The 17,973-nt window shown below is 42.3% G+C and overlaps 1 protein-coding gene across 3 annotated transcripts in view; it reads left to right on the top strand.

The window, feature by feature from the left end:
- Heca (hdc homolog, cell cycle regulator) overlaps positions 1-17,973 on the top strand; it is a 152,900-nt gene that overhangs the window by 114,505 nt on the left and 20,422 nt on the right. For all 3 annotated transcript variants that reach the window (XR_013258428.1, XM_077415649.1, XM_077415650.1), the window contains exons 3-4: positions 17,081-17,269; positions 17,704-17,886. Coding sequence is in view for 2 of the 3 variants with exons in the window: in XM_077415649.1 (XP_077271775.1) it covers positions 17,081-17,269; positions 17,704-17,886 (372 nt within the window). In the remaining variant the exon portion in view is untranslated. The remainder of the gene's footprint in view (positions 1-17,080; positions 17,270-17,703; positions 17,887-17,973) is intronic.

Raw genomic sequence — 17,973 nt, forward strand, 5'->3', positions numbered from 1 at the left:
TCCGGGGAATCGAACGAAAGAGCTCGACGGCACGAATCAGCCCCATTCTAGCCCCGGTCAGAAAAGAGAACTGCGCGGCACTTCGCGTTCTTTCTTGGAGGAATTAGAATTATTTAAGGTCGGTTATAGGAGGCCGGCCGGTCGTAATTGCACGATTTACGACGTCTGCGCGCATGATGAATGCCCACCGATAAATGCTCCGGTGCTTTCTAATTAGCGTTAATTGTTTATTCACGATCGCGTTTATGAGATACGATATTTTGGACGGGCAATCACTAATTAATTCGTGATATTAATCTACATATAGTATGTATGGCTCCCACTAATGCGCGTGCGGTTTCACGTATCTGTTAAATAACAGGTGATATACGCAGGATAAAGTCAAGTCTCTTTTCTCTCTTAACGAGGCGACCCGCTACGCACGTGTATTAAAATTAATTATTAGTAGATACACCGTAATTCTCTCGAATATTTCACTTTTTTTTGCGCAGACGAGATAGCTATAATTATTGCGAAGACATTTTCAAATATTTTATATATCTATTTATAATACATCTAATATATATTTTAAACATATTTAATATAATTTTTATAATATACAGATGTTATAACGTAAAAATCTAATGTAGTATTAGTATATAATGTAGAATGGAAAAGGAGGTAACACATCAGCTTTAATTAACGTCGACCGCTTCTCTCGGAGATAAAAAAAAACTCGCATTTTTGCTATATAAGGGTATCGCGATCGTCACGCGGGAATCAATCGACAGCCAGCCGCGAGATATCGGCGGCAATTTACAATACTCGTTAAGGGAGAGACCTGCCGCGACGTTTTCACTCGATTAAAGCTCTCCCGCGGTAGCTCGCTACCGTCGTCGCCGTCGCTCACGTCCCAAGTAATTGCATACGCAGGCCGGACTCTCTCGGCTCTCTCGGCGTCGCCGAAGGTTCGCGCGGTTCACGGCGGTGCATTGCACGCGGTCGCGAGCGTTGCATACGTACGTGCAGTGAATGGCATTGAGGGGGCCTCTATCTATAGAGACTAGATTAGAGTGCGTTAGCCTCGCGTCTTGCGGCAGCTATACAGTCGCTCTCTCCCTTTCGCCCCCACCTCTCCTCGCGTCCTCCGTACACGCGTCGTCGGTACTGCTATATTTGTAACGGGGCGGGTGGATACGAGCGACGACTTTGTAACCAGCGCGCCTTCGCGCCTATCTTCGGCGCGATAATTGACCGATTTACTCTCTTTATCTGGACTTGTGATAACAGATACTGACCGTGGGCGAGAAGCGCGCCTTGCCCGTCTCGTAGATTCTTGATGACTTTGCCGCTTCCTTGTATAAGCGCGTTCCGGCCTGATAAAGGCGTGTTACGTCGCGATTCGAGTGAATAATATGCAACTGGAAAATTATCACGTTTGAATCAGAGATGCTATCGATATATTGGACGAACAAATGTACTGGAATAATAGGGACGTAATAATATATTATTTTGTGCCGAGCCAAATTCCTACTCTTCATTTTTAATCGCGATTGCAGTTTCGTTGTTAGCGACAATATTTCTTCGGTGTACACAATAAAAGCGGTGAGCGTACAAGTACACGTGGTTCTGAAGTTACATTATTTCGTGGAAGATTAAGCTGCCCCGAGACGGCTTGGCTTGTTCGGTAAATATTTCCCCGTTAAGCTAAGGCAAATGTTGTATCATGTAAACCTGAGGGACGCGACGCGTGACAATGCCTACAGTAATGCAGTGTAATAACACGATATATTCCGCCACGAAAGTGCAGTGCGTTTGCATTTGCCAATTATTTGGCAAATGCACACACCGTCTGACTCTGGTTTAAGCAGTAAGGGAGCTAAAGGGGCGTTACACACAGCCAGAGGTACAAGACGTCGTAAACTACAGTTACGTGCGCCGCGATTTACGGTCGCGCCTGCAGTGCCCGCGGTGTAACTATCTTGCGGTTTGTCGTGCCGCAATTTGCACTTTCAACGTCGAGCTATAATTAAATGGCGAAAACCGTAGGCGGCGGCGGCGGCGAATGAAGTCCGGTAATTTAACGGTATCGCTAATATTCCTGGTCCCCGCCTGTACGATAATACGCGTCATCCCGCGGCGCGGTCGGGACGTATATCGCCGCGAGTGTTCCATTTAGCATTATCGCGAATCACTACTGGTTTACCTCTCCGCGCCGTGAACGGTATATGCATGTGCGCTAGCTAACTCTGTAACTTATCGTTCTCGCCATAATTCGCGATGTCCACGCCGGGGCGTGGATTTATCTGAATATTTCATAATTTACGACCGGGACATCGATGCACACGCTGGATACGGGCGAAACCTCGGCCTGTCTTAGGCGATCCACACATCCATACGTCAATATCTCGAAACGAGGACAAACGGCCGTCATCCTGTGGGTTTTAATTAGAAACGTGCTCGCCTGAGCGTGTCTGGGTTTGAAGGACGATTGTAGCGCGTTAACTATTTTCTTTTTTTTAACTGAGCGATGATAAATAAACATCGAAAATCCCGCGATAGCAGGCGGTACAGCAGCGTCATTACCGCATATCATTTCCAGGGCACTAGTGGTACATTCATCCGGATCATTTATCATCAACAGTAAATAGCTATTATAAATGTTGAATTTGCAAGCAACCTGCGTCGTTCGCGGCCTGTTTTTTTTGCCCGAACTACTTTTTGACGGATCACGAAGGACGTAAACCGGTTTTGAAGTTAAGTTTGGTTGTGTTATCTGATTATTAGAAATGTAATTATCGCGTGTCGCGCATATCGTAGATTTATCTCAGCTATATATCGAGGACAAATAATTTACGCGAACGTTGGCAGGATATAATTCCCCGGCATTAAATGTTGCATAATTATTAGGCAAAACTGATGCGCCGGATTTTCAGAGATCATCACTTGTCTCGCAATCATTCAGAATTGCATAACGATAAGGAATTTTTGTTTTTCGATCTCGCGCGCGCCGCGACTCTAGATAACGATAACCAATTTCCTTCGCGCCATTCCGTTTCTCTGTGAAGATATTACTTTAGCTTCATCTGAGTGGGACAAGGACGCGACATCGCGAACGCATGGGAACAGTGTGTGTCGAGAGTGTTCATTTTGTCAGCCAATAAAAGGAACGGGCGCTGTCGCCACGGCTAATTACTGCTGATTAACGTATCCGCCATGCAGAAGAAATACAACGATGAATGATTGTCTCGACGAGCGTGTCCGATTTTTTGCGGCTATTCTATCGAACGCGCGATAAATATAGCGTACTCCACCTGTTCTATCTACAACGCCCACCATATCCAAATTGATATTTTTCCTTAAAAGGATGAAAGATGTTAGAAAGAAATAATTAGCGGCGTTATCTCAAACTTATCATCGGTAAATCACTTCCATTTACTTTGTTACTATTACATAATTATTTATTTAATTTTTAACTTGACATTTTACAACTTTGATCGTAAACCGTGTCTTATGGTAACAGCATTGCAGATACTTCACCTTCAAAGTACATTTTTAAGATGCCCGAGGCAACTTAAATTAGCAATTTTTTTTCATACAACTTTTTTTTGCATATCTTGTTCGGCGTTCAAATGAAGGGAAGAAGTTTTTATCAGACGCGCTTTCCCATCCGTCGTGGAAATTGCGTGGCGGGAATACCTAGGAATTCTTTGGTCGCCTTGAGGAGAATGTGCAATGACCTTGCGGACGCAATATATTCATTGGAGGAAGTCGCGAATAATCGTGCGGAATTTTAATCGCGAGATAGGCGTTAGGGAGGGCTAGACGGTACGTTGAACCTGCCTGTCGTTTGCCGATAATCATGTCTGTTTTGTTTAAACGACGCTCGGTGAAAGCCGATGTGGAGGTTTCCTTCTACCGCGGAAAAATAAACGTCCAGCGTCATCGGCCCGGTGGTCACGTGTCTGCGATCCTAGAATCATCGAGGAATTTCAAATTCTTCGCGGAACTTGGCTCAGTTTAGTCGTCGTGCGTACGTGCGCGGCAAACTGCGGGACTTTCGACGTTTTACGAGGATTTTAAATCGATTACATGCAATCTTTTTATGGACGTAAAGTGAATGTTGATGATTAATTAACATAAAGAAGATTACGAGAAATATGAGCATTAATATTCACACATCTTGTATTTTTTCAAATTCTGTGTTTTAATTTGAAAATAGTTTTTTTTTTTTTACTTTGGTCCCTGTTTACTTTAGTTATTGTAGCGAAACTGAATTATTTTCCCATCGATCGTGACGTAAAATCCTTCATCAGTTTCGAGCGGTCGTACTTCTGGCGATGCTGTCGAACCCGGGACGAATACTCGTCGCGATAAGCAACGTTTAGGGTGAGAGAGGATGACGAAAGTGTTTCGATAAAAATCTCTCGCGCAAATCGCGATAGTAGAGTACCGAAACTGACGCAGATTCGTCGAACGAGACTGCCGGGACCAGCCGCCTCCTGCAATGCATCTCGCAGGAGGGACGAAGAGGGGCGCAAGTTCGACGCGTTACTTTCATCGCGGGGTGAGGGGGGGTGGAACACGCCTTGTAATCAGGAACCGATCACTCGAGGAAATTGCCAACTGTGTTTGGGCACCTGAACGTGAATCTCGTTAGCCCACATTCGCCCGTTTCGTTTTCGAAGGGGCGCGACCCTCCTAGAGAATTCCGTTTCAAGTGGACGACAAAATGGTTCCCTCTCCGATTTCTTTCATCGAATCGGACAAAGAGAACCTGCTTTCGGTTTCCCATCGTTTCCCTTCTTCTCTCAAAAAATCTAGCGTTTATTGTACTTTTTGAAGCGTAACGTTAAATTGTGTTTGAATTAATTGCGGTCAGCTAAATTTTATAATGATTTTACAACAAATACATATCTAAAATGAGGAACAGACGTTGTAGAAAATTAATATAACATGTATAAACATTATATCTTTAAATTTATTAATCAATGATTCTTATTAGATAATATTTTTATTGCTTAGGTATATGTTTAAGATTTTGTACTTCTATGCTTCAAGTCTTACTTTATGCACAGACATTTTTTAAACTACTGTATTTACTTTAAAAAGATCCCTAGAGACTTTATAAACATTTTTTATCTAATTTGCATTTTGGGGTGCGAAGGCTTAGTGGGTGCGACATAATTTTTATTTAGGAGTTACATTGTCAAGAAATCAGGCGCGAAATAGCAAACGCATTCCATCGCCGTTTTGGTAACGAAAGTGCGAAAGAGGGCGACATAACTCCTGACGCGCGTTAATGGAAGCACGAAGTTGCCCGGAGAGGATCGTCCTGCGCGCCTCGCTCAGCGTGTCGTTCTTATTTATTCACGCGATAAGAATTTTTGACAGACGAGGGTTCCGCGGGTGTTCGCGCGCGCACGAGCGAATCCCACCGGAAATAAACACGCCGCGGGCAGTAACGCGTTTTACATCGGAAAGGTGGCGCGAAGCGGCAATTTGTTCGTCCTAAATTATAAATGACACGCTACAATTTAAATTTACTGCCGCACACCGAGAGTGTAAATCGAAAGGGGGCCCGCAGCCCGGGAAACATTATTGATCATTTTACTCGTCGGGAGAGATTTCTTATTTCCATTTATCAATATTTATTATTCACGCGCAATCACATTGAGACGCGCTCGTAATATTATTGTGAAACGTGATGTAAATTTTTTACGTGATTTATACGTACGTGCCGCGATACATCCGATCAATCGTGTTTTTCCTCCTCTATGGCGGCATATTTTATCGGCACTTGTTTCGGCGGACGGTATTCGGGCGACGTAGCGAGCGAATTAAGCGTACCGTCCCTAAATCGTGGAAGTGATTTCGTCCCCGTGTCGTTCGGCTCTTTAAGGGCGCCGTTAATCACACCGTCCGCTAAAGGTTTGATGAAAATCTTATCTTAAACGAGTAATTAGGCAAGTCTCGTGGGGTCCCGCCGTGAGGGTCGGAATCGCGTTTCCACGCCTTCTTTACATTATCGGGATGCACGCGATGTCGCAAGCCGTGTCGTTATTTATAATTTTCCTTCTAATTTCGCGCGACGCGTGGCGCGCGAAGTGTCGTTGCAATTAGCCCTAACATCAAGCGCGTGAAATTACGGAGACGACAGAGAAGATATTTCGCGTGTACATATTTACACACGGCACATTCTTAGACCTGTCAACGAGCGGAACGAGCCGTTTCATCTCGCTAAAGTATAACGTAACGTTCTTTATTCTCGTTATGTGACGAGATTCTTGATATTTGGAAGTTAGTTATTATTTTTTTTTTTCTGAAAGACCATTTATTATACGTACTTTATATTTAATTGTGTATAGGCATTCTAATAACATTGTTTAGTAAGTCAAAGTTGTAAAATATCTAGATGAAAACGTCAAGATGAATATTAATCAACATTTCAATTCACGTAGGAAAACGAGGATAACTATCATTGACAGAAAATTACCGTGACGTAAATTCGATGCGCGCAATCAGGAATTAACTTCATTGATTCAAGTATAATAATACAAAATCTATTTTTAGTAAAATTATCTTCATCATGCTTGCGGCATCTTTGCGGGGTGCAGAAGTAATCCAGGCATATTACCTAAATCGATTCGTTCGGTAGTGGTAACTCGACGAATCGCTAGCAACGCGTCCGTCCGAAATGATTAACTTCGCATTCGAGTAGCCGGCCGGCCGGCAATTAGGACGATTGCTTCGCAGTCTGCGCTTACCGCGCGAGGCCTGGACCACAATTTCCTCGAAAGCCCTTTACCCGGGAGAGGACGGTTCCTGTTTCAGGGCCGGCACGAATGTTCCGCGTGGTCCGGAGAGTCGTACATAAAATAATGGCAAATAAAAAGAGAGTGTTCGAAATGTATTTGTATATGACATGAGTAAATGTCTTTTTCACAGCGCGTTTGGTAGCTTAACCGCTTGAGTAATTTAGGTAAACGAAGAACGTGTCGGGTTCCAATGCACGGGCCTGGGTTCAGATGGTCGTTTTGAGCACAGTCTTAAGCCGGTCCTGCCTGAATTCACTCCGAGAGACACTTAAGTTTCGTGCCTTCCATTTTCCCTCCCAACCGGCTGGCACATTAGGCTTACGAAGAGTGGAGTTTGGAGGACCTGGAAGATGATACTCGTCTTTCTCGCGGTACTTTTCGGTCGAACACGCATCACGGTGAAAAGACGGCTCTTGGATTTTTTTTCCAGAATAAAATTAATTAAAATTATGCTCCTAACGACAGTCCTGAATCTGTAAAATATTTCTTTTTTTTTATTTTAGTTTTTCTGTTTACAATTATCAAGAAACAGTAGCAGGAATCGTATTTCTTTTCTATCTGTCACAAACTATGTATTGCTCCAAATTTTTTTTTAAATTTTGCTTTGTAAAATTTTTCAAATATCGTTAAATCTCTTTTATCGCTTCGTATTTTATATTAGTTAGTAATCATTCAACGAGCACAAGTCGAAAAAAAAAATGCAGACCAATTGCCGGTCAACAGTCGGAAACAGAGATCCTGTTACATTAGCGTGACTTCGCTTGTTGTTCGCAATCTTGTTAACGCAAGAACAATCTTGCATACCTAAGTCATTTAACGTAACTACATCAGAGTTGGAATCGCAACAGTAGCGAACTTCATTAATCGCGAAGCACGCGCAGAGAGTTGAGTTTGCTGATTCCTACTTACACAGCTATATCAAACTAATGACGTAATGTTACTCTTGTATAATCAGTGACTCAATGACATCTGATCATTATTTCGTCAACGTATTTGTACAATTAGAAACATTCTCATCGAAAAAAAATCTTCGTTGTCTGTATCGGCTTTAACGGAACAAAGGGAAGCCACGCGCCGCACTGCTGTCATATCCATCAAAACGATGATGAGGCTCCAAATCTTCTTAAGGAGGAACAAAGGACGGAATGCTAAAACAAAGTACCCGCTGACGATGGAAACGGTCGATGACAAGCGCCTCCTGCCGCGAGGAGCGTTCGCATAACTACGCCAACGACGCAGCGAGATAAATTTCAAGAGGGGGCGCCTACTCGTTTCCCCCCGCTCCTCCCCAGAGGAGCCACCCTTCCGTGAGAGACGCGCGATGAGGGTGGAACAACCCCGTGTATCTCCTTAGCGTCCTGTGGATTCGACCTTTAGCGCTGTCGGACCAGAGACGTGTACGGTGTACGTGGCAAGGAAGGACCCAGCCTCTCTCAACCTCTTTGGCGACGCATGGCTGATTTATACGGACTGTGTGGAGGAGCCATATCTCTCTTCTACATTACGGCAGATTCTCTACAGCGCGGCTGTACAGGGTGTGTCAAAAGAGCGCGAATCTATCCCAAGCGTAGCGAAATTAGCTTTAGCGGAGTTTCCTTGCAACTTGTTCAATGTTTCAATGAGTCCAAAACTACCAGACATGTTTCAACAGAAATGGCACGTAGCAATAAAATTACAGCACATCGAGCTCAGGAATTACATGTTAAATTATTAATCGTGGAAATGAATGAAAATGTTTTATCCTTATTGTATATACTGAAATCAGTCAGCTAAATGTAGCTGTATTCGGAAATCGTGTTTCTCCTTTGAATTGAAGGGTACAAATCGGTTCACGTAACTGCAGTAATTTTGATGCTCGCGCTGTAGGCGTCGTCGATTCGTTTTGAGACGGCCTGTGCGGGTGTGTGCGTGTACGTGTGTGCGTGCATGCGTGCGTGCGTGCCGAGAGCACGTATAGTGAAGCGGAACGGGTATAGTGGGGTGGGACGGCGTGATATATAGTCGTGTCTGGTACCGCTGAACGTCGTTGCAATCTCCTTTAGTGGAAGGGACAGAGATTTTTATGGATAGTCACGGTTGGGGTGGTTCGCCTTGGGCGAGAATCCGCCGTATGAATTTACGTTGATCGTTGTTTTAGTACGTCCCCCGCAGGAGAGAAGTCGCCCTTGGCGGGAGAGAAAGAGAGAACCAGCTAGAGCTTTAATCTCTTCTCGCTTCTCAGCGCGAGCGTGTATATCAATCGCGGTATGTAATCGGGTAATCGGAGATGGAACGACAGGATTTATAGCGCACGTCCTTCGCCGATGTACGCGCTTCTGTACTAATTTGTTAGAGATAACTTAGAGCCGCTGCCATTCGTCAATCGATGAAATATTTCGCACACGAAAAGATAGAGCTTCTGAAGGATTCTTTCTTCCTTTCTTGTCATAAATTTGAGAGCCGCCTTACGTAGGTTAGACAGGTGAAGGAAGGGAAGTTGCAAATGCTCTTGAATATGCTTATATTTCGTGGTTTTTCATTTCGCGTGTCTCGCAAAGAGAGGCATTCTTCATCCAGATTAATTTCAATTTTACAATTAAAACGCGAGACGAGACGAGGAACGCTTTGAATGTCATTCCGTTTTTGTTCTCAAACGGAACACGACATCGTTCTCCCTCTTATTTTTGCAGATCAGTAAGTCGTCAACCAGACGATTTTCTAATATATTAAATTCAAAATAATAGCATCCGTTTTACCCCAAAATTTTAATCCTCCTCTACCTCGTTAATGAATCTTTCTGCTTACTTGAACAAAAGATTCCATTGAAAAGCGTTTTGTACGCTTATTATTCAGATTGAAAATTTCAAAGCTTGAGTAAATTAAACTCGAAGGTAATTATATATATATATATATATATATATATATTCGTACTTTAATATTAAATATATATATATATATATAATGTTTAATTAATCTTTTCAATTCAATAGTGTACTTTATTTACCCCAAGGGGTCTTAAAGAGCATTTTTTTGGAGACGTACCCAATCCTAATTAATCTTTTACATTGATTATTATTTTAGTTTCAATAAAATTTAATTATTCTGTGAAATAATCATTTCAGTGTCTCGCTAAAGAGAAGCATAATTTGTCATAAAATTTGTGCATATTTATGCATAAATTATGCACAGTCTAAGAAATAGAACTACGACTTATATATACAAACTGCGAATGGACAATCTTACAGCGGCATCGAAATGGCTCGATTATATCTCGAAATCTTACATCTCGATGTTGATACGTTTTAGATGACTATCGATTGCAGGTAGGCAATGCGGAAGCGACAGAGTGTGTGCGTTCGCAGTGCACACGACTCCGGATTTAATTCTCTTTCATGCCGATCTGCGAGCTCCGTCAGCTCGCGTATAAACCAAGCGAGAGTCAACGCACATGAAAAAAAAGGGGCTTTTCATCTGGTCTCCGTCTCCCATTTTAATTCCGCCTATAATCCGCGAGGGGAGCGAACCCTCTCCCTCCCTCCCTGCCCATCGGCAGTTATCTTCTGCAAATCGCGAAGGGCTTTTTTTCGACAAGGTACAGGCAACTCGCGGAGCGCGCTTATTGATTCTCCTGCGATATGCACGAAAACCTTTCACGCACGGGGCACGAATACGCGCGTGTGTACGCGCACCATTCTTATCGGCTCCGAACAAAAGGGCGGCTGAAAGCTGCTATCTCCCTTTTTAACTTATCGACGATGGTATCATAACAGAATTGTCTCGTCGACAAGACTAAATCGAAATCTAATCAAGCTATTTTATTAGAAAAAAAAATTAAGTTTCTGCTTTATATTTTTATTTTTTTTTAATTATTTCGTCAAGTACTGTAAATGTTGTAATTTTGAAACCCTTCTTCCGTATTTATTTTGTAAAAAGCCGTATTATTAATTTATTTTACATCTTTTTCACACCACAGATATTTGGCTATCAATTACGCTCACTGTGATGCTCGAGAATCGAGAAATACTTGGTATATTATATTTCGACCAAAATTGTAATTATCTCATCGCTAAAACGGATTCCGCCAAGCACGCGATGCATCAACCAGCATTGTAACTGTACCGCCATCAGCGAATTCACCCTGCATGATAAATAATTAACGCGTCAAGGGTGAATACGTGACATGGCTATATCACAAATCTGATAACGTGAGCGGCAACAAGGCAGATTGTAAAAAAAAAATGTTGCGTTTTTCTCGTTTATCTGTTCTGCATTTTTCCTCTTCCTATTTTCGCGAATTATTCAACATCGCCCTTTGCTATTGCGCGCGCGACTGCAAAATTGTACGCATTTGGTACATTTAGTTTCCATCGCGAGTCTTTCTTTTTCCTTCGATCGCAATTATAGCTAATCGGCCTACCGTGCTGGAGTAGGAAATAAGCGGTTTAACCGAAGAAAGATAAAAAGAGATTACCGAGGAAAATCTTGTGGAGTTTCAGCTGCGTTTGACATATTTTTTCCTTTTGTCTTGCGTTACTTTATTGTCGGAATCTATGTGAATCCTTTGATATAACGTAACTATAAATAGCAAGATATGTATGTTTACTTCTTTAATTCTGAAATGATTTTTCATGATTATTTAATATATTCTAACTATATTTTTTTTCTAAAAGCATATTTTTTTCAAATCAAAATTTGCAGGCCACAATTTCGCGTCAGCGTTTTAGAGTTGACAGTGCTATTTCTCCCGCGATGAATGTATTGTATGCGCGGTATCTGCGATATTTGGACACCCTGAATATCCCCACGATCGAACAACGGCTATCCGAAAGGAAAGGCAATTTCTCTCGCGAGCTGTGGGGTGTCCCGATAAAATTCTAGGAGCGCCACACGAGGCGTGTGTCGTATCAATTGTCAATAATATTAGGGACCGCAATTTCACTCAGGAAGTTCCGTCGGGCGTTGTTCGGCCTGATATCTGTCCGGTTCCCCTTCTGTTTTCCCCGTGATGGCGAGACCTTCCCTTATACTTCAAAGGGGAAAACGGAGTCAGCCGGAGAAAGGAAAAGCGAGGAAACCGGCGGTGTGTACGGATAGCGCCATCGATTATTTTCACGCGAGAAGGAACACGAGTCGGAAAGAGGAGGGAAGGGTCTCTTTGTTCGGATCTCCTTCCTCGAATGCCAGTGGGTCACTTGCATTCGACGAAGACGCCGCTAAGATTTTCCCTGGGGAGGGTGCAGAGAGGAAAAGAAGGAAAGGTTTTGCCTTGAAACTAGGAAGTTTCGAAAGAAAAGTTGTATTCACGGTATTATTACTATGAATGTCTCGGAAATAACCGTACGTCGAGTCAGCGAATTTCCGGCAATGGGGTGAGTCAGTCGCGGTTTCGACCGGGCGTGTCGTGGCTTATATAGTAGTTGAGCGCCGCGACTAAAAGCTGAACGGAAGTCAGAATTCGGTTAGTAGCGAAGCACAGATGATTATCAGATCGATAACGAGTGGCACGAAGGAAAGAAAGCTATTATCGCAAGACTTCTGGAAATGAAGTCTGTTGTGGAGGCACCATTGATTATTTTCACGCTAGAAGAAGCACCCTGACGAGAGTCTCTTTGTTCGGCCCGTCTTTACGGGCACGACAGTGGGTCAACTTGTATGGAGAACGACACGGAGCTGGAGAATACTTCCTTCGTCGGGGAAAACGAAGAACGGAACGGGGAAACTTTTGGCGAAAAGTTGTTATCGCTCCGGACCGCCGCACCCTTCCACATTGAAGAGGATGCGCGGGGAAATCCTTCGCGAATCCTTTGTTCCGGCTATAATACATGGACAGTCCTTAAGTAATCTCTTTGTCTCTGATCCCCGACTTTCTATTTTCCATTTAACTTTTCTGAGCCCCCGGATCAGCTTTCATCACCGGAACTTGTGACGCTACTAATTTCGCGTGACAAAGTTACTTCGATATTGTGTTGTCTGTAAACATTTAACAGTACAAATTAACATTTGAATTGTAAAATGTATTTGTAATGTATGTAATTCAAGCTCCATTTTTTATCTTATTTTTTTTTATTATAAGTTTTATTCCATTAATCATAATTATAACATAAAACGCTAATATTGTGCGTTCTCATTATAATTAAAAATACTGAACATCTGATATACTATCTAAATATGGTTTAATGAAGAATTAGAAGACTTGTTAAAAATCGTTTGGGAAAGAGATCGAGATGAAAACGTTTTTTTTTTCTTGTTTCTTGCTACTTTATCTCGCCGCTCGTAAATACGTTTTGTAGACCGTCTAACTGTTCGAACTCTGGCTCGATGCTTTTAAAGAAAGTAAGAGGGCTCGTCTCGCAAGCTCGTATTCGCGTTAACTGGGAATGCAACGAGCGCACCCACTCCTCGAGAGAATTTACGACGTTGCCGGGTTCCGCGAGTCAATTGTCTGCGCTGGCCGAATGAAGTTTTTTCCCCGAAAGCAAGAACCTTGCGAGATGCTGCGGCTCTCCGTTAAATATATCGCGAAAAAATGTTTTTCGAAAAAATAAATGTCTTGACACAGAAAAGAATGTTGATGATGCTAATTAACAAAATAATTGCAACAAAATTGAATTTGTGGTGTTCAATATATTCCGACTTGTATGGATTAATTTGTGATCGCAAAATTTAATATTTTTGTTTTTAATATGATTTTTTCTTTTTCAAAAGCATCCTTCGTGTATGCGTAGCATCAGTATTTATTTTACAAGTTTTTGCCGAAAATAATATGAAGTTTGAACGAGTTCTTTTCCATAAAAGTTAAGCCTTATAGTATGCCGTAAGGTGAGATAAAAATTGTAGAATCGCACACAAGGAATACCTCTCACACATCTTTTCTCGCGTCTTTCGTAAGTAATTACTTCTCTTCTTTAGGATGGTAGCGGAAGTAGGCGAAGTTCGATCGTAACGAATTTTACGTTCGCCTATATACCGCTTTTTATCGTCTCGCGTCCTATGGCCGAGTCCGCGTTGATGTTAAGGCTCTAAATAAGGGTGTCCTTAGGAACCCTAAAAAAATCCCCAGCGGTACCTTTTTTTCTGCATCCCTTATGCCGGCTCCCCTTCTTTTCCTGTTTTACTCTCTTCGCCTTCAAGAAAATCGTTTCCTCGGCACAATGTACATAAAATGAAGTCAAGCGGTTTTAGCACCGAATATACGTCTCCTTCTCCTTTTCCTTAATTCCTTTGCCCCCAGTGCGATAAAGTTGAATGCACGAGCCTCTACATCGATAGAAATCGTTTAAGACTTTTAATTTGACCTATAAGATCGAGGAAAAAAGTAGAATACTTTCCGTCAGAGCTTTCATTGTAAGCGATATCCCGACAATTTTATTTAAATATTTTTAAGTAGTTGATAAACTTCCATCGCGTAGGTAGCTACTCGATTTCTATATTTATTTTTATTCAGTTAGAGGAAAAGTTAAATTTCAATTTATGAACTGCGAGATATTATAAATTGCTGCAATTTAAAGTTTTTCTCAGTTTACTTTTATCGAGTAATCCTCTTTCGAGAATCTTATTATATTGCATTCGATGAAAAACTGGCCTAAGTAATAAGGGGAAAGATATGGTCTTGCTGCCTCGCTAACATCAGTTCTTTATTATATTTCACTTTGAGTGTGCGGCGGCGCTAAGGTAGATTTTTTTCATTTATTTGTATCGTCCTGCATTATATTGAATTCCGATAATCCGCGACGCCGCCGGTGTAAGTCCCTTTACAGTACACCACGATTTACGATTCACCACCCCTGTCGTTTCCCGGCGCCTCTCTCTCTCTCTCTCTTTCTCTCTCTCCAATTTTTAGGCTTGTCGAAATTATCGCAGTTCATTCGCCTTTCGCCGCTGTTGTTAAAAATTCTAGATTCTTTTTAAAATTAAATACTTTTTTCTAGCTTTGAATGCCGAAAATATTTTAATATTGATAGATTACAGACTTAAAAGAACGCTATATAATGAATTTTATTAATAAATAAACAAAATATTAAAATTAAACTTGGCAGTTAAAAAATGAAATGCGAAAATAAGTATAAGTAGTACAAATAGCGAATATGCCAACGACGATAATTACGGATTGTAATAGAACGTATATACCTTTTTTTTGCATACAGTTGATATTTCATAAATAAAATATTTCATCAAACAATATCATGTCGAAAGCAATTCTTATGTTTCTCGCAAAAGTATTTCGTGCTCGCCCTAGCGCCCGACAGGCTTACGAGTCGCAATAAAATTCTAGGAAAGCGTATCGTGTCGTATATCAGCGTCGCGCAATCTTAGGTCCTAATCGAAGCTGTAAAAACGAGTGCTTCTTTTCGATCATGGGCCTGGATCGTACGTCGCGTGGCAATACGAGCGACGTACCAATTCAATTTATTTCTTCGACACTGGCGTTGAATCCTTACACCGAGATGGATGGATGGATGGAAAAATGGATGTACGCGTGGCTTGTATGGGTTTCTCGAGCATCCGAGGATGCGTCAAGGACTCCTATTCTCTCTCTCTCTCTCTCTTTACTCGAATCCACGAATACGTTGGTCGGAAGTGCTGCGGTTTTTCTCCTTTCTCCGTCGTGTCTCTTTTCTCTTTCATTTATTCCCTCATTCCCGCATTCTCTTTCCCTGCTTCTCCACTCGTGTCCCTCGGTCACTCCAAGTACTCGAAAACCTCTTCGGCGCAGTCTGGAAATATACTTTCATCTTCGTGGAATCTTACGGATGAACGGGACGTCACGTATCGACGAGAACAAAGCCGAGTTTCTGGCCGGACTCTGGAATAAATAGAGAGATATGAAATTTTTTTTCTCAATCTAGCTAATCGCTCGGCATTTAGGTAAAAGGCTAAATGAGATACGTCTGCCAATAATCGACAATTTAATTACTTTTATGCTGCTGCTGTTGCTGCTGCATACATTTAGAATGATCGTATTTTCTTTATCAATTACAAAAGTGATCTAATAATATGTAATCATAACACGAAGGTTCACGCCTCTACTTCTTTATTCTACAAACATCCTTTCGTCGCCCCATATATTCTATTTTTCCCTTGTAATAACAAAGTAGAAAGACTGGTTATTTACTATGGTTATAAATGTCGTCTACTGGCGACAGTTTTTCCTCGTCGGCAGAGTCGCCCGTTTCCGCTTTCTTCGTCGCCGTTTCGCTAGCCTTTTCGCCGCTACCTTTCAATTTTCCTTCCTGTTGCAGATTCTCTGACTACAGAGCTCGTGCTTCTTTCGCCACCGTTACGTCTCCTCATTTAGTTCGTTATTAAAACCTTTAATTCTTTACTGTGGTACAACCGTCACCAGCTTTTTCATTTCACCTCCAGCTCGGGAGGAGACTGCTTCAACAGACTTTTCTAAGACACTATTAATTTTCTAAGACACTATTAAGATTTGCTGACAGATTTCTTGGAAGTATCTCGTTGTGCCTCCTGTTGCCCTTTTCTTTCGCCGCTTATGAGAACCTTCAGCGCGCGTTTTCCGAAACTTCCATCCGGGTTTCCGTCTCACGGCGCTACTTTTCACACTTCTTCGTCCTTTAGTGCCTTGATCCAGGCGAAACGCGTTGCATCCTTTTTCCATCCAGTCGCCCCTTCTCGCTCGTCACGAAAATCTTTACGGCGTTTCGTAGCCATCGCCTTCGCAGTTTATCCGCTATCGAGGAGACGCCCGCGCCGCGTTGCATCTTTCGAATTTTCCACCCTCGCCGTCGTCTTCGGTCTTTTTACGGCGGCAGTATCAAGGCCCGCGTATACTTTTCTCCTCCCGCGGGCTACGGCGAGCGTCCCACGGAAACTGGTTTAACGAGCAAGGCGGGCACGGATGAGAGGACGAGCTTTGTTGATGTCGCCGACGTTATTACTTCGCGCGCGTGTAAGAGTTACCGGATGGGGAATTCTGCATTCAAATTATCGTCACTCTCGCAAGTAGGCGGGAAACGAGATCGAACGAAGAGATTGGACATCGTTACCGACTAACGTTTCCGCTCAAAGTAGCTTCAAGTCTTTTGCTCGACGTAACCGGCGATGTTTCCCGTCAGATGTTTGAGCTTGAACTCTAATTTGAAAGAAAAATGCATTCTTCTCTTCAGTATTTTTTTTTTATTTTCTCCGAGGATTGTGGAGAAAGATAAATTCACGAGTTGTTACGAGCATGGCTCTTCCATTTATATATATTATATATCTATATATATTATATTAAATTTATGTTTACACAACACGATTGCGCACGCAACGTAACGATGTGTTTGTTAACGGTTTGTTTTCAGATGGAGGACGAGGGAAATCACGGCAACGACGACACCAGATGCTTTATCTTATCGACATTGGCCGCTCTGCAGTGGTCTCGAGTTACGTGCGTTCTTTGTCGCGCTGCCATGCTGGTTTTCGACAGGTACCCGCTGGTGGACGGCACATTTTTCTTGTCACCCAGACAGCACTCGCCCGCTTGTGCTGAGGTACGTTTTCATTATCGAAAATTTTACAAATATCTTAGCCACTGAGTTTCTCATTGAAAGAGTAAAGCAAAATTTTAATTGAGCAACTTGAAAATTTTGATGGATTCAGCAATTTAACAGATTAAGCTATCTCAATTTAAAAATGAGAATTAATTAATATATTATTTAACATACCTCGTTCTTTCGTTAAATGCTTAGAGAACACTTCAATAACCTCTTAATAAGCATAACAAGTACACAATATCTGTCTGTATGTACAAATTATTTCTGCACATTGATTAACAATTTGATTACAAATTTTGCACAGAGTTTCGCGAAACATTAAAATCGCAATTTATTCCCTATCATATTTTTCGCCCGCGATTCTATCGCAATATTTGAATGGTTTCGCAAGATTCCAATTGCACGTTCGGTTTTTCGGTATTTTATTCCAGGTGAAGGTCGAAGGTCGTACCCAATTTTTGTCAGCCGTATGTATGAGTTGTTTGGAGGGCGGCGGGCAACCTGTACGCTGCCGTTTCTGTACCCAACCGTGGGATGGTTCGAGCTTGGTTCTCGGCACCATGTACAGCTACGATATCTTCGCTGCCATGCCCTGTTGCAGCGAACGACTCAAGGTAAGCCTCGAATTCGTGAGCGGCCGACCCCAACCCGATCGAACTTTGACTTTTTAACGCACGAGTGTTAAATACATCATCCCGGGT

The sequence above is a fragment of the Temnothorax americanus genome, unplaced genomic scaffold (assembly GCF_048541705.1).
Source record: "Temnothorax americanus isolate GAGA-0224 unplaced genomic scaffold, ASM4854170v1 Scaffold4, whole genome shotgun sequence".
NCBI classification, from domain to species: Eukaryota; Metazoa; Arthropoda; class Insecta; order Hymenoptera; family Formicidae; genus Temnothorax; species Temnothorax americanus.